Here is a 21,128-nt window from a genome sequence, read left to right on the forward strand (position 1 = left end):
TGTTAAAAGGAGGTTTTTGCAGGGGTTGCTGCTCCATGGTGTGTCTGCAGGTGTTTCCCCCTCTGGAGCTGGTGTCAGTTCAGGGAGTTGGGCTTGTCCAGCTTGCTGTTAAATATGTATTAGACAGTGAATTCATGTGAATTTTACTGTAGAAAAGAGGTGACTTTTCACCTGTTTGATTTGTGGAAACGTCCCCTGTGCACAGAATAAACAATGCAGAGTAAACAATGTGTCCCTGCTCAGGCAGACTCAGTGTCTGGGACCAGAGTGATGCCTTGAGAAGGCTGAGCTAGTGCAGAGGCTGGACAGAGTTAAAGAATAAAGCAGGGATTTATTAAAAGGATCTCCTCAATGGATTCACCTTGGGCAGCACAAGAGCCCAGCCAGGGCTGCACCCAAGATGAACCAAAATGGTCCCAAAATGCACACAGGGTCTCTCACTGTGATCAGTTCTGCTCCATTTGCACATTGGAGTTCATTGTCCCATTCCAGCTTTAGCCCATGCAGTCCCATCCTGCTTGTTTTTCTCTCTCCAGCCCACGGTGTTTGTGCTCTTGGGCTGAGATTTGGATCATTTGTCCTTGGTGCCCAGCTGGAGCAGGAATTGTTTTGTCTCCCTGCTCTGTGCACAGAGCTCACCATCCCCTCATGTGAAGCTCAGACCAACACACTAAAGCAGCACAGAATGTGAAAAATAGAAAAGCCAAAACCTGAGGCATCAAGAGAGCTCCAAAGATGGAAGCCCTCAGACTGGGAACCCACAGTTCTGGGGATTTTTGAAGGAGTTTTGAAAGAGCTCAAGACATTCTGAGATGGTTTTGATGATGTGGTTTATTTCTCTTATCTCTACATAGGCAGGAGTGGTGAGTTTGGCTCACACCTTCACAGCATGACTCAGAACGTCACAAGATCCTCAGTTACAAGACCTTTTAAGGATTTATTATCCAATAAAACACTGCCAACAAGGATATTTGTGGTTTTGAGCCAATCCTTAAATATTTTGTGTTATGGACTCATGCTACAGTGTGAGCTTTCTTAGCCAATCATGTTATGGCACACAAACCTACCGTGCTGCAGTCTAAACTCCTTGTTTACCTCTGTAACTACTTTTATTTTTATACCTTAAACTCTAAAACTCTAAACTTTCTTCCACTTAATGTGTCTCTGCTTTAAACTGCAAATCCACATTCTAGCACCTAAGTTTGGAAGCCTTTTCCAAGCTCTCATATCGAATCCTGTGTTTAATTCTGTCAGGAAGATTAATCCACAAACATCGGAGGTTTATGTCCAAAAAGGAGACAGAGGAGTCCTTTGGCTTTATTTAAATAAATGGAGAGGCCATGGGACATTCCCCTGGGGTCTCTCAAGTTTTTGGAGGATGCAGCCTACTTTTTATCCCAATTTCCCTCTCTCTTTCCCCATTTCTGAGATACTTGAGAGGTTCAGACTTCCTGAAATTCCTGATAATTTGAAGATTCCCTCTAATGTACAACCCTCCCTTTCCATTTTTAATTCTTATGGAATTTAGGGGTTTTGCCCATTGTTTCTTTCATCTTTCAATATCCAATTCCATTTACCAGCAAACCTACAGTTTGTTTGTGTGAAAAATGTGTATTTTATGATTGGCTTTTCACAAATATTAAAATGAATATTATGTGTGTTATGTTACAAAGTTATGCTGTATTAATTTTCTTAAGCAGTGTGGTAAATATAGTTTTAGGTTATAACATAATATTAAAATAGAAACAATGCTATGTAAGATACTTTTTTAAAGAGAGGACTCAACAGCGAGATAGCAGCCACAGGACACCTAAATCTTTCAGAGAAAGAGAATTTATTGCTCCATTATCAGAAGGAATTAACTTCTTCCTGCCTTGCTCAGCCCTGAAGATGCTGTCAGGATTCAGAGGAAGAAGTTGACACTGCCCAGACAGAATCCTGTGTTTGAATAGATTTTATGCATCATATATAAGGTGTATGAATATGCAACAGGTTATTGTTTTTAAGGGTCAATCCTCTGTTAACGTGGGTCCTTTTTGGGGCTTATTTTGCCCAGAAAGGGGTACCTGCACTGTCCATAACTCTTTGTTTCTATTGTCTCATATTGTCCTAATCCTAACTGTCCAAATTATTATTACTCTAATTGTATTACTCTTTTTAGAACCATTTTATTACTATTAAACTTTGAAAATTTTAAAAACAAGTGATTGGCGTTTTTCACATTTGTAAAAGGAAATATCTTTTTCCATCCATCACTCAGTAGAATCTTTCCCATTGTTTCTTTTATCTCCTGGTGCTGGTTTTATGTAACAGCTGGTTTGTGAGGACAAACCCCTCACTGCTCTCAGTTCTGAGCTTTGGCTCACGAAGTTCCGAGAGCTCCGAGAGTTTCCGGCCTCCGCCGCCATCGCCGTGAGGGCGGAGCGGCCTCGCCTCAGGCAGCACCTGCGTGACGTCATCCGCGCCGCCTGACGTCATCCGCGCCGCCTGACGTCACTCACTGCGCACGCGCGCTGCCAGTAACGGCAGCGTCTCCAGCCAGCCCCGCGTCTCCAGCGGCGCGGTAAGGAGAGCGCGTAGGGACAATTCGAGCCTGTTTCGCGTTGCCGTACGGGAGCCCAATGGGGACATGTCAGTCTAATGGCGACCGTCACTTGTTGCCATGGCAGCGCGGTCTGCGGCCGTGGGGGGCCCCCAGTGTCGCTGTCCCCTCACGGGCACCCCCTCGCCCCCCTCAAGGGGACCCCGCAGTACTATTGGAAATCACACCAGTTTAAAAATTTATGTGTAACTTTTGTCAAGAGGTTTTGTTTGAGTTTGCCCCAGGAAAAAGAATTTTAAGTTTTTTTCCAGGGCATTGTTCCACCAGGTGGGGTCTGGTGAACTCAGCACACCAACAGACTGGGAGCACCCAAAAGATAAAGGTACATCAGCGCCATCTACAACATCTGCCCCAGACCTGGCAGGGTTGGAGACATCTCCAGAAAGACTGGTAAGAAAATCAAGGAATGAAGATCTAATTAACATCAGAAGCAAAGAAATCCAGATCCAATAGAAGACCAAATACTAAGAACTACTCGGGACCAATGAACACCGACCCAATTCGTTTCTATGAGTTTTGACTGTATAAAAGATCTGAAAAATCTACTTAAAACCATGTGCCATGAAATGATTCTCTGTACACCTGGGCTATGTGTGGGTGAGATGATTTTTGTGGTACATCCTGGCCAGAACATCCTGACCAGAAAATAAAGCAATGCCTTGATTGTCTTACTTAAAAAATGCTGTTGGAGGGTTTTTGTTTTCCCCACAGTTTTGGTGACAGTGCTGCCATCCCCTCATGGAAACACTGAGTTCAGCCACTGCATCATGGGGACCCCCAGTGTCACTGTCCCCTCATGAGGGACCCCCAGTGTTGCTGTCCTCTCATGGGGACCCCTCACTGCCATTAGCCCCTCATGGGGACCCCCAGTGCTGCCATTATCCTGTCATGGGGAACCCCCAGTACCGCCATTCCCTCACGAGGACCCCTCACTGCCATTATCCTGTCATGGGGACCCCCAGTGTTGCTGTCCTCTCATGAGGGACCTCCAGTGTTCCTGTCCCCTCATGAGGGATCCCTTGCTGCCATTATCCTGTCATGGGGACCCCCAGTACCACCATCCCCTCATGAGGGACCCCCAGTGCTGCCATCCTGTCCTGGAGACCCCCAGTGCCTTTGCCCCTGACAAGGATCCCCCGGTGCCACCATCCCCTTTTTTGGAGAATTAGGTGCCCTCTAAGGTCACTTAAACAGAAGTGAGTGTGCAATGGGTTCTGTGATTCTGCAGTTATTTAGAGGATGATCCCAGAAGAGGAGATGCTGCTGCTGCAACTGGTGACATTCCCTGTATGAAGGGAAACCCCCCCATAGCCACTGATGACATTTCCTGTATAAATATTGATGAGTCCAGTGGGAGAAGCACTTCAGAAGCTGCCCAACCAAACCAGGACATACCCCATGGTCCCTCCCCACCACCTCCATGGATGTGTCCAGCAGGATGCTCCTCATTTCAGCCTTGCCAATGCACATGGAGGAATGCACTGCTCAAAACCCGTGGGTTTTACATCTTGACACCCCTTCCTTTCATGTCTTGGGCAAAGAGAGGCTTTTTATTTATCTTTTTCTATTTATCTGCATTTCTTTCTTAAATCTGAGCCTGGTAAATAACAGGTTTTTCATCACTGTCCTGTTAGCGGCAGCATCTGAACATTTTGATGATGGTGGTGGGAGCTGGTGTGGACAGGACAGGGTTAATCCCAGCTGCTGTCCCTTGCACAGTGTTATCATTGCTGCCATTCTCTGAAGCTGAAGGGTTTGAAGATTTTTTTTTTCCTGCCCCAGAACTGTTCCTATTCAGAGAAGAACCAGCCATAACATAGGAAATATAAAAATATTTTGGAAGTAAACTGTGAAGTCTGCAAGACAAAGACTAAAAATCAACTACTTTTATCTCTCTTTTGCTTGCTTTCATGAAGAGTTTTGGAAGATCCTGATTTTTTTGAACTAGGGACAAGCCCCATATAATTTTTCTACATTTCTCCCTGTTTGACAAAGGAAACTGTGTCACAGGGACACAGCAAGCTAGAGTGATATTTCACAACATGGAACTACTTTTCCCACTTAATTCGTTCATGTTGAATAAGAAGAGGTAATTTTGAGACATTACATTTAAACTAAGTCATGATTGGTGGTAAAACCAGCTTGATCTCATTATAAATATGCCTTGGCCTAAGTGAAAACAATTAGAAGATAAAATGATTCTTAAAAGTCTAAGTGTCTGATGTTCTAGAACACACTATACTGGGAGACAGAGACCAGATAATGAGATATTAGGTTTCTTGGGCTGAAGAGGATTACACAAAAGAAAGCAAAACTAATTTTTTAAGTGATCATTCCCGAAAACTGGGGCAGAAAATGTTGCCTCCCTTTGTGAGCAGTTACTAAAACGAAGAAAATCCTTCCTGATAAGAAAGTATTTAACAGGATTTCATAGGAAAGATAAGCACACCAGAAGACATTTAGCTATAATTAGGAATGCTCAATTGATTTACTCTATTCAAACCACCAAGGGCTGCTCAAGACTATTCAAAATCTTGATAGAATCACAGAGATTTCCTAAGATTGTAGTTTCCCACATAATTACGTATGAGAAGAGCAGGATCTGAGGTGGACACAACCATCCTTGTGATAAACCCAGCAGCCTTTCTGTGCTCCTTGCAGCAGTGTCAGGAGATGTTTGTGTTTCCAGGTTGGAGCTTGCTGCTGCTTCCTCAGGCGTGAGGATGATCTCAGTGAGGTCAGCCAGAACCAGCTTGGGTTGGTTTCAAAGCCAGCCTGAAGGAGGATGAAGTGTTCCTTCCAGGGAGACGAGGGGCAGCACGCCCTGATCAGAGCACTGATGCCTTGCTTTTGATGTTTGTTTTCTAACTGTAGGGCTGGAAGCCTCCCTGCCGAGAGAGGGAGGCAGTCTCCATCTTTGGAGCTTTTCAAGACCCAACAGGATAAAGCCCTGAGTAACCCACCTTGGTCTCACAGCTTTTAGCAGGAGGTTGGACCAGAGGACCCTTCAACCTGAGTTATTCTATTATTTTAATCCATTTTACACCTATCATCTTTGGTTTTCTTCAGATATCAAACTGAGAAAGATTAGGCTTGAAAGTTCATTTGCATAAAGCATGGCCAGAAAAAAAGTTGCGAGTTTACCTGCTTTGTAGGACTGAGACATATGACCCAGCCAGAAAGAGGTAAAAAATCGCTGTACGAGATGATAGCTCTACAAAGAAAAATTATTAAAAGGCTGAGGAATTACAAGTCTTTTGAAATACAAATCACAGGCCTATATGTGTTTGCAAAACAATCTGGAACTGCAAAATAACTACTGAGACATTTTTAAAGCACTACAGCCTCCAGTGTCCTGCAGAACAAGGGCCAAGATGGCTTTTGGGCACAACCTCCCCTGGCTGCAGGGTTAGATATCATACAGTCTGAGCTGCTCCTTCATGTCCCCTTCTGACATCTCTCCAAAGGTGTCACTTTTTTCCTTCATCAGTCTGAAGATGGCAGCCAGCTGCTCTCTCTGAACCCTGTTGAGAAGAAAGGAGAAGTAGGAATAGCCAGTCCAGGAGCAAGGACATCACTGTGAAATGAAACACGGAGCCAAAGGCAGGTCACTGTGCAACCCTCACTGGCTGCAGGAAATCTGTGTGAGATAAGGCAGAGACAGCCTCTGGTTCTCCTTCCTCCCCCTTCCCATCTATCCCATCACCCTGCATGTCTCTCTGCAGCTCCCTAAATGTGGAGATAAACCAGCCTGCTTTAACACTGACTTTGGAGCTCCTTAGGGCTTATCTATGCTCAAACTTTCAGGATAACTTGACGTATGGGATTTTATAAGACCAACATATCCCAGTTTAGCAGACTCCATAAAAAAACCTGGTTTAAGATTCAACTGCCCAGTGTGCTTTCCTTCTGTAATGAGAGCATGTAGATACAGAATAATTCAGGAATAGCCATTAAATTTTAGATGCGTAGCCTAACTTAAAACTAGACAGCAGACTACCTCCCAGTGTGGACATGATTTTAATCAGCCACTGGAAGATAAGATCAGGGATAGGAATTTGCTTTGATTTGAGTTTGTTGGCCAATGTCCCATGGTGAGATGGATCCAGGTTGCCATTCCAGCAGTGAGTTGGTCCCTGTGTAGGCAGAGGCTGACCAGTGGAACACCTAGCTCAGATTTTTAATCCCCAGGCAGTCCCATAGTAGATGATTAACCTCCTTCTCCCCTGATAGAAGATCTCTTGATTTTCCCCCACCCTGAACCAGTTAACCATTGTACATCCCATGACGATTGGTATCTGTGACAGGGCTTTATTTGTAGGATTTATGCTGCTCATCTCTGGGGGGTACAGGGGGTGGGCAGCACTCTTGGCAGGTAGCTCATGAACTGATGTAACTGCACAAAATTCCCTTTTGGGGCAAGATGAATGTGCACATGGCCTCAGGCAGGGCTGGCTGAGGGATGGAATGTTCCCACTGCCAGACCCCTACCTGCTGAGGATCAGGCTGCTCCATTGCCCAGCACATCTCATTCCTGATCTCCTGAGGCAGACAGAAAGAACTAATGGGGATGTGGTGCTTTATGGCTGTGACAAGGCAGATGAAGTTCCTGTTACTTCAAGGCTCGTTTTGTCCCTGCATGAGCATGAGGCCAGAACTCACTGAGAGCTCAGAGCACAGACCTGCCACAATCCCAGCTCCTCCTGCTTGCTCAGCACCTCCCATGCACTAAAAACACAGAATCTGCCTTTTACTCCCACATGGTCACCCTGTCAAGAGTCCTCTTTGCTGCCACAACCAGCTTCCCACACAGGACTTTGAATCATTTAATTAATCCATTTAAATGCACGCCACTGCATAACCTGGGGTAGTCTTCCTGCAAAGCCTGAGTGGACAAGCCATCATCTGTTCCAGTAACAGGAGGGGCAGTAATATCTATTGACAGGCAAAACCAGGGCACAATCTTTGCTTGAAAGGACAGCATCAACACACCAGCAGGAATAAGATCAGAGGAAGACAGGAATGAGCAGAGAACCTTCCACCCATGCTCCTGAGCTCCTGCTCTGCATTTCCCCTCTCCTGGACTAAGCCCCAGCAGCAGCAGGAACAGCAGCCTGTCCTCTCAGCACTGCTGAAGCAAACAGGGCAGGAAAAAAGCAGATCCTGGCTGAAGCAAGCTCATTTGCCAGTTCTTTTCCATCGCAATTAAAATGCAATGATCCCATGGCCAAACAAATGCTGATAATGATGTGGGATCTTTTGTTTATGGAAGCCTGGATTTGTTTGCCTCTTCTGTAATGTTTTGTGCTCACAGGAAGAACATCCAGCTGCCCTTTCCAGATGAGAGGAAGGGAAGCGGGGTCATGAGTGATCAATATTTTATTTTAGATCACCACTGGGCACCACAGGGCACGTTGCCAGTCTGGTGTGGAGAAATTCAATACACAGCTTGGCCTCCTGTGTCTGCAGTGCATCCCAGCTGGGAGTGCTCACACAGGTCTGCATCCCTCACTCCTTATTTCACAGACACCAGCACTGCTGAAACCTCTCCAAAAGCCCATTTCCTCATCTCCAAAATCAGGATCGCAGACAATATTCACTCTCTTTTTTTGAAGCACAACATCAATGCATTTTGGCTCTCCCCTCAACTTTAAATATCATGACTGTGCATTTGGAAAATAGAAAAAAGAGCTGTTACTACTGTTACTTTTCTGCACTACACAATCTACTACAAAGGGACAGCAAAACAAAGATAAAGAGAGAAAAGAGCCTGGGAAGGAGGAGTAAGGCACCACAAATATGAAACTGTCTTTGAAGAGGAGCTTCTCCTATCAGAAGTGACCTTGCAAAACAACCTTGTAGTGATCCAGCTTGGTTTGCTTTTGGGTATTTTTTTGGATGAGTTCAGATCAAACATAATACCCCATTCACAAATAAAATCATTCTCTCTTCTCATAAATGCTGTCCTCAAAACCACTTGGATTCAGGAGGTCAAACAGGATTTTACTTATTGCTAACAAAATAGATTAATTAAGGATTTCTGAAGCAGCCTAATTCTTCTTCATAGGCAATTACATTTGCATACTTAGCTCCCTTAGGCTCTTTTTAGACATTTCAGTCCAAGACTTTTACAGTTAGCTGGAGGTTTGGGGCAGTGAGCCATAGGTATGTCAGAGATCTGGGGTTTAGGAACTGCAAAGCACCCGTGTCCACAGCAGCTGAAATCCTGGGCAGAGCTCTGCATTGGGAATGTTGCAAATGGCTCTGCAGCCAAACAAGAGCAGGAATGCAACACTGCATTGCTTCAGCAGAAAAAGGGGAATAACCCTGGTTTTCCCTCTGATCATTTATGGGAATGTAATAATTTATGGGATAAAAGTCATAGTAAGGTAGAATGTACTTCTAACCTAAAATCCAGATTTCTAACACAAATCTCTTGAGGAAGAAGTTACAAGCTGCTGGAGGTAGGGAGAACAAGCACAAACCAAATAAACTATTCAAAGGTTTATTGGACCAAACAAAGGCAATTTTTACAGATTCAAGCCACTAGAATTACAGTCCTTTGTATAAGAGCCACCATCAGATACAAAACAAACAAAACCAAACAAAAGTAAAAAATACCCAGACAGCCATTTGAGTTGAAGAAAGAGTTTGACTTGCTGCCACTAGCAAAAATCTGGACTTAACTACCGACTTTGCTGGATGTACATATTGCCATGTAACTTAAACACAACGGATATAAGGCATTCTTTGCATAGTTGGGTGCTTGGGACACAGTCAGCCAGCCAGTACCGAGGAGAGACAGCGGCTGCACCAGCGGGATGTTGAAGCAGAGGGTCCAGATGTGCCTTAATTCATATGCAAACCACTGAACACGCTTGCAGTTGTCGGCTGGGAGGGGCAGCCCAGCCTCTTCTAAAGCTGAAGCCTCCTGCTGTTCTTTAAACGAGCCCGTTTGGGAAGAGTTTGCCAACCCCAGGCGCTGGAAAGGACAACTGTGTACAAGGTTTCAAGTATTGTCTGCATAGGAATTAAAAAGAAAAAAAAAAAAAAAAAGAAAAAGCAGCCTGTTGGGTTCCTGATATGTTTGCAGTGTTAGCCAAGAGGCAGTGACAGAGAAGCTTTGGAGGACACATCCCCACCCAGGCCTGGTGTTTCTATAACATCACTAAAGGACTTGGACCCTCTTCTCTCTTTCAAAAACCAGCTGGGTTTGATTTAAAACCAAGTATGTGCCCAGCCAAATTCATCTGCTCTGTGTGACAGAGCTGAGGGGCAGTGCTGAGCTCTGGTTCCCACGGACCAGCAAGAGAAGAGGGCACTGGAACAGCCAGCAGGCAGAGGAAGGGGAGTGGGCCTCTCCCAGGACCTCCACTATCCCATCCTGAGCCAGAGGGAGCCCCTGATGCCATGGCTGCCTCCTCCTTGGGTCTCTCCTCTTGGGAGCTGGAGCAGGGAAAATGAGGATGCAGATAATAACAGCAGCCAAAGTGTGGCCTCTCCACCACAAGCAGAACAGCTAAACGATCAAACTTCATCACTTCTTGAGTATCCTGTGTACCTACAGAATCAGCTCTCCGCTAAAATAACTACAGAAGCAAGATTTGAGTCAGCCCAGCCATCGTCTGCCATCCCTCACACAGACCCCATTTGTCTCTCCAGCCCTCAAAGAGTAAAGCAGCTTTGTACAACACTGGAAATCACAGGCAGTTACCAGCCCCCAGCAACAAAGAGGAGTTTGACCCCAGGACAAAACAACTTGAGATTCTGGTACAAGGTCCCAGCTGGTCTGAGAGCAGAGCTATGGTTTGCCCACCCCAGGAAAGGAACAACATGAATTTCATGGCCCAATATATGAAGCCAACACAGCTAATAGACTTGTTGCATATTTAGTGTTCACTTTGGGTTTTGCTTGGGGGAGAGGGAGGAAGGTTCTTCCCAGTCTCCCAAACACAACTCAGGTCACTGCTTGGGCCCAGCCCCAGCCTGTGGAGCCACACAACAGGATATCCTCAAACTTGACAGGAGTTTTTGAAGAACTCAACTTCAGACCAAGAGGGGATCCCAAGTTTTGAGGGTTTATGGGTTTCTCTTATGGGTGTGTTTGGTTGGTTTTGGTATTTCTCTCAAGCCTTTAATGATGCCAAGGGATGCCTTTAGGAGGAGGCTAGGGACAACTTCATATAGTCTTCAGGTCTGCAAAGAGAAACAGGGAGAGAAATCATTTCAGTCATTTCACTCCTCAGGTTGCTTCATTATTATTCACACAAATGAGCAGGGAGAGCCCTCGGTGTGTGTGCTGGGAGGAAGGCAAGGCAGCTTCCCCCTCAGGGCAGGACAAGCTGCTGTTTGCAAACCTCATGCCTCTAAGAAGGACTTTGCTTCATCAACTGCAGCAGGATAGTCGAAACCCAATCGGAAGTGCAAATCCTCTTGTCTGGCACCAAGCTAAGTTACAACCCTTCTGAGCTACTAATAACAACTGGAGAAGCCAAACTAATTAACTCCAGGGGTTATTGCCTCACTGGCCTGTGCAGAGCCTCCTGGGCTGCTGGCACCCTTGACCAGCCCAGATTCCTCTCCCACCTGTAGCCAGGTGAGCCAGGAACAAGAGCTGATTTCACAGGCTGGTGTGCCTGAACTGCTCAACCTTTCTCAATCTTTCTACAGATGAGTCTGTTCAAGGGAAGGAGGTAAAATCCCCAGACTCCCTGCAGGTCACTTCCTTTTGATGGGAAACTCCCCCAGTGTGCCAGGGAAGGAGGGTGAGATGTGTTTAATGTGTGGGGACACTCTGGCCTTACTCTCATAGGTGAACCACCCACATCAGGAAACAGCTGGCCCAAGGCTGGACAGCTGCCCATGGACACAGAGACCTGCACTGGGGTAGAGGGAAGCTACAACACACATCACCTACCCTACAAGCACATTCAGATACACCCCAGCCTCATTCCTCCTCGATTCAATTGGTTCATGGTCCATAACACCTGAGCCACGTTTGGAAGTCCCCTACTCCTGCCAGCCACGATGTGAGGGTGAGGAAAAGCCTCATTTCTTCCTCGCTCTTCTGCAAAACCTTGCTTTGTCCAGCAGCCTTGTGACATGGCCAGTGACCTGGATCCTGGGTGGGAGATCATCCCGTGGCATTGGGGTTACTGGAGCCTGGGTGGGAGATCATCCTGTGACACTGGGGGTACTGGAGCCTGGATGGGAGATGATCCCATGGCACTGGGGGTACTGGAGCCTGGATAGGAGATCATCCTGTGGCACTGGGGTTAGCTGGAACCCCAATGGGGGTACTGAATTCCAGATGGGAGATCATCCCATGGCACTGGGGTACTGGACATGGTGGGAGATCATCCCGTGGCATTGGGGTTCTAGCCGGTGAGATCATCCTTGCACTGGGTATTGGAGCCCCAATGGAGACCATCCCGTGGCACTGGGGGTACTGGAGCCCGGGTGGGAGATCATCCTGTGGCACTGGGGGTATTGGAGCCCCAATGGGAGATCATCCTGTGGCACTTGGGGTACTGGAGCACCGTTGCCAAGGCTCGCTGGCCATCCCACCAGGACAAAGAAAGGAAATTTTCCAGGGTGGATAATCGCTCTGCGGGATCCACGGCGCTGAGGACGGATCATCCCGCTCAAGTCACGCAAGCATAATCAGATTTCACGTGGCAGGACATAAGCTCGTTGTCACGGGGGCCCAGGAGGGGAGGTCCCCTCCAGAGTGCCACAGGTGGAGCAGGGAGGGATGGGGGACATCAGAGAGGGTGGATGAGCCCCTCACAGGGATACTCATCTCCACAGGGCCAGGCTGACAGCTGGGGTGAGAAGATCTCAAAACCAGCATGGCCCTAATGGAGGATGAACATCAGAGCCAGAAATTCCTATCTGCACAACAGGGATACCCCTTCCTGGTCGTGGAGCAAGCTGTGAGGAGAATTAGAATAAAGAGCATGAGGCAGTCCCTCTCTGGGACATTGGGGCCATAAAACCCCCAGGCTGAGAAGCTCTGCCATCTCAGCCATGGAAACTGGAAATGTTGATTAGCTTGGGATGGAGGCCCAGAGATTTGAGCCACTGCTTATCCTTGGCTCTTCCCTCCTTTCCATTCTGCTTGGGTCAGCATGCTTGCCCCCAGCAGCTCATCAATCAAACCAGGTTAGGGTCATCTTTTGCCAGAAGCTGTATCCTTTCTTCAGATAAAGAATATCCAGATATCTCTGCTCTTGCCCAAGCCAACAGCCACGTCTCTGAATCACATGATTTGTCAGCTGGACATGGTTCTGTGCATGGAAAAGCTGGAGACAAGGAACCCAGACAAAAGCAGGTCCTGGAATAGGAGGGCAGCTCAGGGACTGAAGGTCTCAAAGAAGCATGGAAACTGCAGGTGCTGGTGGCCTCAGGAGCATTGCCTTCACTCCAGCTCACCCACAGCACTGACACAAGGCTTCCTGTTTTTCAGAGAAGACAACACCTCAACTCTGAAAAACAGAGGTTACTGGTGGCATTGCCATGTGCATCTATCATGTGTGCAAAAATCCACAGCAGATCAGGAGATCTGTAGCACATTCACAGACTTCAGCTTTCCAAAGGAGTCCTGACTCACTCTAAGGAGAGGCCTCTGTAACCATGTCTGGTAATTGCTTGTGCCCTTTTAAGGAATAGTTTCACTCAAAAAGATTACTTTCAGAAGCACGGAGCATTCCCAGCTCCTTTCCCTGGCTCAGGACCTTGTCAGAACCATCAGTGCTCTGCTCTGAAATCCTGGCAAGGAAGGTGAACAGCAACCTGGCTCCAGACTCTTCTCACTCCAGACCAGGATTGACCCTTGAGGATGAAGAGCAGGAAATAAAGGCCCTTAGTGCTGGGCAGACCTGCAATGGGTGGTTGAGATCTCCCCAAGGAGTTCCCTCCCATCTCACTGCTAGGGATGGTCCCATCACCACTGTCCCCAGTTCTTCACCATGGGGGCAGACACCATCTCTGGTCGTGACTTTAACCCAGTCTTGAGGTATTGCAGGAAGAATATGAGGAATGACACACTGAATTAAATTTTCCTGGTGGTCCCAGAAGTGTGAGCCAATTGCTTCAGCCAATCAGCAAAACACAGAGAGGACTTAAATGCAGAACAGGGAGAGACAGTGCTTAGAAAAGAGAGAAGGGACTGAGTGAGAGGTACCAAAAGGAGCTTCATCAGCACAGATCTGAAATTCCTCCTCTGGGACAGAGAAGTTAAAGGTGCTCTGGATTTTGGGAAATACCTGCTGTGCCTCAAGGCTGCCAGGACCAGTGTGAGCAGGGAGCACAGGTCTCAGTGGCTTTAGGACAGGGGCTGCTGAGGAGCCAGTGGGATCAGGGCTGTATCACCCCCAGCACTCCTTGCCCACAGCTGGTTTGAGGCAGAAGCTTCTCACATTGCCCAGCCAGAGCAGCAACAGCTGAAAAGGCCAGAGCACAGCCAGGGAGGTGGCTTGGGCTCCTGACCAGCTCATCCATCACTCGTGTGCCCATTCCCTTGCCACACTCCTGACCTCCCCAGCCAACACCACAGCAGTGGGAAAAGCCAGGGGCAGGCTGGGCTGTGCTTTCCTCCATCACTCAATGTTTTTTCAGCTCACTGAACACCAGTTTGCTCCCAGCCTGGCAAGATGCCCCAATTCCTGCATCCCTGGGTCTGTCCCAGCTGCAGGGGAGCCCAGCACAGGCAGAGCAGGGCTCCCAGGGAGTTAGCAGGCAGACAACAGCCAGCTGCCCATGCTGCACAAGGTTAAGCAGAAGCAGATGAAGACAAGTCATGAGAGCTGGGTGAGGGAGACACGGAGAAGCAGCCACAAGCCAGGACAATTCAGGACCTGAGCCAAAAAAAAAAAAACCCAGGAGCTCAAGCAGAGTTGCTGTCTGAACTAAAATTTCATGCCAAGGCAGGGTCAGAGACTCACACCCTGCAAAGGCTACGGGGGAGTTTGCAAGAGTTTCCTCTCTGGGATGGGAGAGGAGGAGATGGGAAGGGTCTTCCTGGCCTCCCCTTCCCTGGCTTTCTGAGGGAGGCATCCTGAGTTACTCTGTTTTTAAAGCTTTTTGGGATTCATGACTCAATCATGACTATAAATAGGGCCAGGGCTCCATTCCACTGACATCTCATAGGTCAGAGGAGGTTTTCCCTGGGGATATGGAGGCAGGGAACAGCACCAGGCCACCAGCAGACTCCCTCCACATCCAAGTGGACTTGGGCACCTACAGAGTGAGCATGTAGGAGCAGAGAAACCCAAACTCTCGCCCTTTACTACAAGAGGCAGCTGGGAAGCAAAAACACCTCATGCCCTGGGTGTTGGGCAGCTGAAATCAACCTTGCCCATGGCTGGAGCCATCCCTGTGGCTGCAGTAAAGCAGTGCCCACCCATGGCCCCTTGCTGCTCCTCCTCCTCCCTCAGCCCAGGACGACTATCGTGCTGCAGAAGATGAGAAGCAAACAAATAATAGCCCTCAACCCCCCAAAAAGCCCAAACTTACCAGCTCCCCTCATCCAAAAGAAGCACCATGCTGGACAGCACAGGACAGGACAGGACAGACAGCAAAGCCACTGGGTGGGGGAAGGTTAGCAAAGAGAGGGAGGAGAAAAGCCCAGTCCCCATGCTGTACAGAGAGGGGAGCGAGCAGGCAGGCCAGGGTTGTGTGATGGCAATGCAGGGGGTGGGCAGGGACAGATGCCAATGGACAGCTCTCCCAAAATGCAACCTCCCCCAGCCCTGTCCACCCACCTATTTTTGGAGGGCTACTAATGGAGATGTTTGAAATAGGCCAAGGTCTGTCAACACAGCCATCAAACCTCTGCAGCTGCTTCCTGCCCTTGTGTGCTCCAGGGCTGTCATCACCAGCATTGTCTCATTCAAATTTCAAACTTCTGCACAGTTGGCCCTCAAGCCACAGCTGCATCGCATGTTCATTCAGGATGCCTTGTAGAGCACAGAAAGGTCTCTCCTCTCTGACATTCCCTAGAACCAGGGTCTGCCCTGCCTTGCTGAAATTCCAGAGTCCAAGCCCAGTTTTTTTCAGTGCCCCATAACCAAGAGGCACTCTGAACCCAGCTGGGGAGGAGGCAGGTTCCCAGTGCTCAATCACCACTAAGAAAAGGGCTGAGCTTGATATTTACAGCCACCCAATTCCCCTGGCATGAATTCTAATTTGCAGTTGAACTCCAGGCTTAAACCCAGTCTGCATTCAAACAGTGTCACCTCAGCCCATCTGTGGCTGGCCAGGAGGTGAGAGGAGAGGATTGAGAGGCAGGAGGAGAGTTTGTTCCTTGGATGGGTCACCTGGATGTGGGAAGTGAGTCCATTAGGCAGGGAAACTGGGCAGCTGTCCCCATCTGGGATATCCCCATCTGGTCTGGGGGATGTCCTGCTCCATCCAGGAGTGCCCTGCCAGCAGCAGTTTGGTGCCATTCATCAGACCCTGTTCAATGGCTCTGCCATGGAGCAGCTTCTGCCTCTTCACCCCCACCTCTTCCTCAATCCCACACAGAGGAGAGACCTTTCTAGAGCCTGTCAGATGGGATCTGCTCTCCTTTGTCCCACCAACACTCCTAGCCCAGAGTGACAAGGAGAGAGCACAGAGAGCTCAACCCCCTGACAGCACTGAGGCCAAGCAAGGCTTGGCTGGGAGCTGCTTTGCCTCATGGAAAGAGAGAACTGAAAGCAGAGACCCAAGGGGGCCATTTCTCCCATTGTTTTCTCTTTTATAAGGAGTGGAGCTTTGCTGCAGCTGCCAACACTCAGCAGAGCCCTGACCATACTCATTTCTAACAGGAAAAATCCCCACTAACCTCTTTCAACCCCAAGGGAGGTTTGAAGAACATCTGGCAGAGAGCACTCCATGAGAGCCAGGCCCTGCAGGCACTGGGGGGTTCCTCCTCCCTCTGCACAGGAGAGGGACAGCAGCACCTCTCAGGCAGCCTGGCTGTGTCTCACACCCACACAGCTCAGCCCTGCCTGAGCAGGGGCAGCTGCACCACCAGCACTCACATTTCCTGAGCCCCAGCTGGCAACAGATGGCCAAAAGCCTCAGGTGCACAGGACAAGGATTTGGGAATAAGCTGTGCTGGCTGGACCAGGGCTGCATCCTTCCCCTGCACTCTTCCCCTTCCTGCCCAGACTGTTTTTCTCCCCCAGGGGGGCAGAGGCTACGTGCTTCTGTTCCAGAAGGACTGGTGACCCACCTGGTGTGATCAAGCACAGCCACCACCCCAGCACAAGTATTTGCCAAAAGGATTTACTGTCCTCCTCCCTCAGTGAGCACTCTAATTTTTAAGGCTGAAGTCACCAAAAGCAGGAAGTTGCCTCACTCAGTGAAGGTCACATTCCTTCCCCTTTTAGTCCAGATTTAGCACCAGCTGGAAGCCACAAGATTCAAGTGAATTGTAGGCAGGACAACCACAGCTTCTGCAGGGATGCAGGTTAGAACAGAAGTTGGTTTTTTGCTTAAATAACCAAATCTATTGCATGCCTGTACTCTCCTGTCTGAAGTCTTACAGCTCCTTCTGGAACAGGCAAGGAATATTTTCAATGGCATCTCTAAAATCAAGGAGTGCCAAAATTCAAACTTATTTTCAATGGCATCTCCAAAATCAAGGAGTCCCAAAATTCAAAGTTGTGAACTACACAGCAAGCAGCCTCTGAGAACCCACTTCTGGTCCTCCCAAAAAAGCATTTTTAGGTCCTTTTGGTCCTCCCAAAAAAGCATTTTTGGGATGTTTCTTCTTTCTGCTGCTTCACATGGGAACCTGTTGGTTCACAGGAAAGCTGGAGGAGTGACAGGACTAAAAGTGGACGCTAAACCTATCTGAGTTTTGATAACACACCCCAATACTCTGCAGCAGCCCCAGTTTCCCAAATCAGTACAAAGTGGCTGTGGGATGTCCAGTTTCAGGCATCCAAGCTGGAAGAGGTGAGCATCCAAATGTGAGAGCCCCCATTTGCCCTGGAGTGCTCGTGGAAAGTGAGATGGAGGCAGAGAGGAGTGGACTCATTAATCTGTTATGAGGAGGGAAGGGGAAGGAGGTGGGGAGGGAGGTGGGACAGGCAACCAACTGCAGCTCCAAACAAGCCCTCCCCTGGAAAATAAAAGCAAAATCACCCAAAAGACACGAGCAGGTGTTACCAGTGGTACCACTACCTCTAAGCAGCAGCAGCAGTGTGTCCTTACCAAAAAGATTTGCAAGAATGTTTGTGGCCGAGGACCTAAGGTACTCGCTACAGAGATGTGAGATCAGAGGTCAGCTCAATCCTGCAACATAAAGGTGGCAAAGCCAGGTCACAGCAGGTCAGCAGCACTGGCAGGGCTCATGGAGAGGGGTGGAAGGGCAAGGAGGAGGATGCAGGACAAGGCTGAGCTGCTGTGCTCAGCTCTCCCAGCTTACCTGGCAGCAGCCCTGCCCCCTTGCACCACCTGCGAGGCCTGCAATGAAAAGCTGCTGATGCTGCAGTGAAGATTTGAGGGGGGGGAAAGTAAGCCAGCAACAAAGCAAGACAAAAAAAAAAAAAAAGTTCACCAAGCTGCCTTAAAGAAATGAACAACACAAATATGGAAGAGAAGAAAATAAAGGAGCAGTAGGAAAAACACATCTGGCAGTGGCCCTCAAGTGGGGAAGGTTGGTCAGAGCCTCCATGGGACATGAAACCCATCAGTTCAGGTGCACTGTGCTGCCCTGGGGCTGCTCCACACAGACAGAGCAGCCTGAGGTGCCTGGGCTGTGCCATGTGCCCAGGACGGGTCCATCACCCCTGGAGCCTGTTCTGAGTCCTGAGTTCTGAGTCCTTCCCCTCCCTTCCTCACATGCAGGATTCAGCATCTGCTTCCCTCTATTTTCTGATCAATACTGCCCTTAAGGATTTTTCTCCTTGTGTCCAGTGCCTTGATTTTGGGATTTCTCCAAGCCCAACAAAACCCCCATCCCACTGCTGTCCTTAGACAACGTCACCTCAGTGTCTCCATGTGACAACAAGGGCATTTTTTGCCACACAGGAACCAGCCCAAGGCCCTGCAGGAGTCCTGGCCCTGCAAACCTGAGCAGTGATTGCTCAGCTTGGATGGAGCTGCTGGTGCAAAGGGTTGGAATTTGCCAGCTGCAGGCAGATTTTTGTTTGGTGCTTAGCAGGATACTGAAAAGCAAATCCCATTTAGCCCCATGGGTGTCCCCAGGATCCTGAAAAGCAAATCCCATCGAGCCCCATGGGTGTCCCTGGCATTCACTTGGCTCATCCCCCCAGCACCCTCCCCAAGTGAGAAACGCAGTGACACTCACAGCCCTGCTCAGCAGTTACAGGGTGGGGGCTTCAGGCACAACAGACACATGGAAAAGAAGAAAGCAAACATTTTTGCCAATGCAGAATCAATCCCATGCCAGAGGAAACCAGAGCTCATTCCTGTTGCTGATCCCAGAGCAGGACAGGTCTCTGGATTTACTCTGCTTACCACAGTGCCCTGCTCACCTCACACAGATAAACCTCAGCCAGCATCACAGGGATGCTGCCCAAGAGCCTCAAGGCAGGGTTTGCCAGCAGGAGATGCCTGAGCTGGGGGTGAGTGTGATCCCCCATCCCTGCCTTCCTTGCTGTGCTCAAGTTTCTGCTTGGTTCTTTACACCAGGCCAGCTGTGGTGGTACTTAAACCATGATTTGACAGGCAAGGGGTGACAAATGCCCCTAAATCACTTTCTGCAAACCTCTGGGTGGAGAATTGGGTCCCACAGCCCTTGGGACAGCAGTGGGGACAGCACCACCTCCCAGGCCTGTTGAGCAACCCCTGGGAAATCAGTTCCTTCGAGCTCACCCTCAGGGAAGGGGTGTGAGCTGCAGATGCCTGTGAGGGAGCAGCCTGCCACAGAGCCCTCAGCTGGGGGTTATTCCTTCTACAGGCTGGGGAATCTCGAGCCAGAACGCTTGTTTGAAGTGACAGGATAGGTCTGACCTTTCTTCATGCAGGCCTCAGGGGATACTTCAGCAAAAAGTGCAAGATGGACAATCCTCCATCTAGACCAGGCTCACCACTTGGTAAATCCCCACCACATCCAGCTGAGGAGACAGCCCTGGGCATGGACACTTGCAGTGCCAGCCCCATCTCAGTGAGCTCTAGAACCTTGTGCTCCCTCACTTTGCCCCAGTGTTTCTGAGCTGTGCCCATGCCCTTGGTTGGGATGCCATCCCCAGCCCCAAGGGAGGGGAAGTAACCAAAGGTCAGCTCCTCAGGAGACACCTGCCAGCATAGAACCAATGGGGTCAGGGCAAATCCACCAGGAAAATTTGGTCTAAGCATCCAGAGGAGCTCCAAAGGTATTTAGGGCCACAGTGCCTCCATCTCCTAAATCAGTGTGGCTTTATTTGTTCTCATATCTTCCTATGTGGGAGAGGTCTGGAGCTCCAGAGCAGTGAGACACTGAGGGCAGTGTGGGGAGAGAGGCTGAGCACACCCAGCTTGCTCCAAGGCACATCAGCCAGGTGGGCTTGGGCAAGAAGAAAAAGGAACCTCAACTTACCTTTGTTCTTCCTCTAGTTCTTCTTTGGACATCATTGACTTGTACTGGTTTCCCCTTAGCTTCCCAGGACTGTATTTAAAAGAAAATGTCTCCTCTGCAGCTGGAGAGGGGAGACAAAAAAACAGCAAGAAATCTGTGAACCAGAGACCTCCTGAGAGCCACAACCCACAGCAGTGGAGTTATTCCTTTGGGTGCTCTCTGCTCTGCTCCTGCACCCCAAATACTCTGGCCACTCCAGCACCTTCCCTGAGTCAGCTCCAATCTGCAGAAAGGCTGGGCACTGCCAGGGAGGATCCCAGAGCAGAGCCAAGGTGCTGCAGGAGCCTGGGCACAGCCAGGGAGGCAGGGTGGATCCCAGAGGATGGCAGGAGCCTGGGCACAGCCAGCACTGCAAACAGTGAGGACTGCTGTGAGTAAGCAGCCTGCTGGAAGCAGATCCAAGGAAATCCTACAGCCCAGGAACCATATGCCATTGTTCTCCCTGGATTGAAAGCCTTGCAGGCCCATCTTGGCTTATCAAGACATGCTAATCCTGCCCTGATTAACTCGCAGCATTTTCCACTTCTCCTCTCCAGGCTTGCATTCCTCCTCCTCCTCCCTCCCTCTGCTCATCCAGGGGCCCTTTCCCCAGCTTGGGGCTCATGGATGGTGCCACAAGCAGAGCTGTCCCAGCTCTCCTGCAGCCCTTGACAAAAAGAAGATGCCACATGGCAAATGCCAGGGCTGCAAACAGCCCCAGGAGCACCAACACAGCCCCTCTGTCACCAGCCCTGAGGAGAAGCCAAGGTTCCTTCTCTGGGTGCTCTCTCCAGCCTCAGCCTGTGCTAATTAGAGCAGCAAAGCTCAGACTCTGAGCCAAAGCCGATCCTTTTCCAATCGGATTTTGTTCCAGCACTATTTGCTCTTAAAAACCTCTCCCGTGCTTTATCTGCCTGCAGAGAGGGGAAAACAACAGGAGGGGAGCTCAGCCCAGGAGGAGCTGCTGCTGTG

At 49.1% G+C, this 21,128-nt stretch overlaps 1 protein-coding gene across 5 annotated transcripts in view; it reads right to left on the reverse strand.

The window, feature by feature from the left end:
• Positions 1-4,862: 4,862 nt before the first annotated feature.
• The window catches only part of MXRA7 (matrix remodeling associated 7), a 30,391-nt gene continuing 14,125 nt past the window's right edge, over positions 4,863-21,128 (reverse strand). Inside the window, exons 4-7 of one of the 5 annotated variants that reach the window (XR_010442296.1) lie at positions 20,139-20,238; positions 18,024-18,061; positions 17,810-17,890; positions 9,092-10,798 (exon numbers count right to left, since the gene is read on the reverse strand). Coding sequence is in view for 4 of the 5 variants with exons in the window: in XM_064728327.1 (XP_064584397.1) it covers positions 6,012-6,126; positions 20,139-20,238 (215 nt within the window). In the remaining variant the exon portion in view is untranslated. Of the gene's footprint in view, positions 6,127-9,091; positions 10,799-17,809; positions 17,891-18,023; positions 18,084-20,138; positions 20,239-21,128 lie in introns of those variants that run through there. The other 4 variants (XM_064728328.1, XM_064728330.1, XM_064728327.1 and 1 more) reach the window with 4 other exon arrangements.

The sequence above is a fragment of the Zonotrichia leucophrys genome, chromosome 18, assembly GCF_028769735.1.
Source record: "Zonotrichia leucophrys gambelii isolate GWCS_2022_RI chromosome 18, RI_Zleu_2.0, whole genome shotgun sequence".
Taxonomy (NCBI): Eukaryota; Metazoa; Chordata; class Aves; order Passeriformes; family Passerellidae; genus Zonotrichia; species Zonotrichia leucophrys.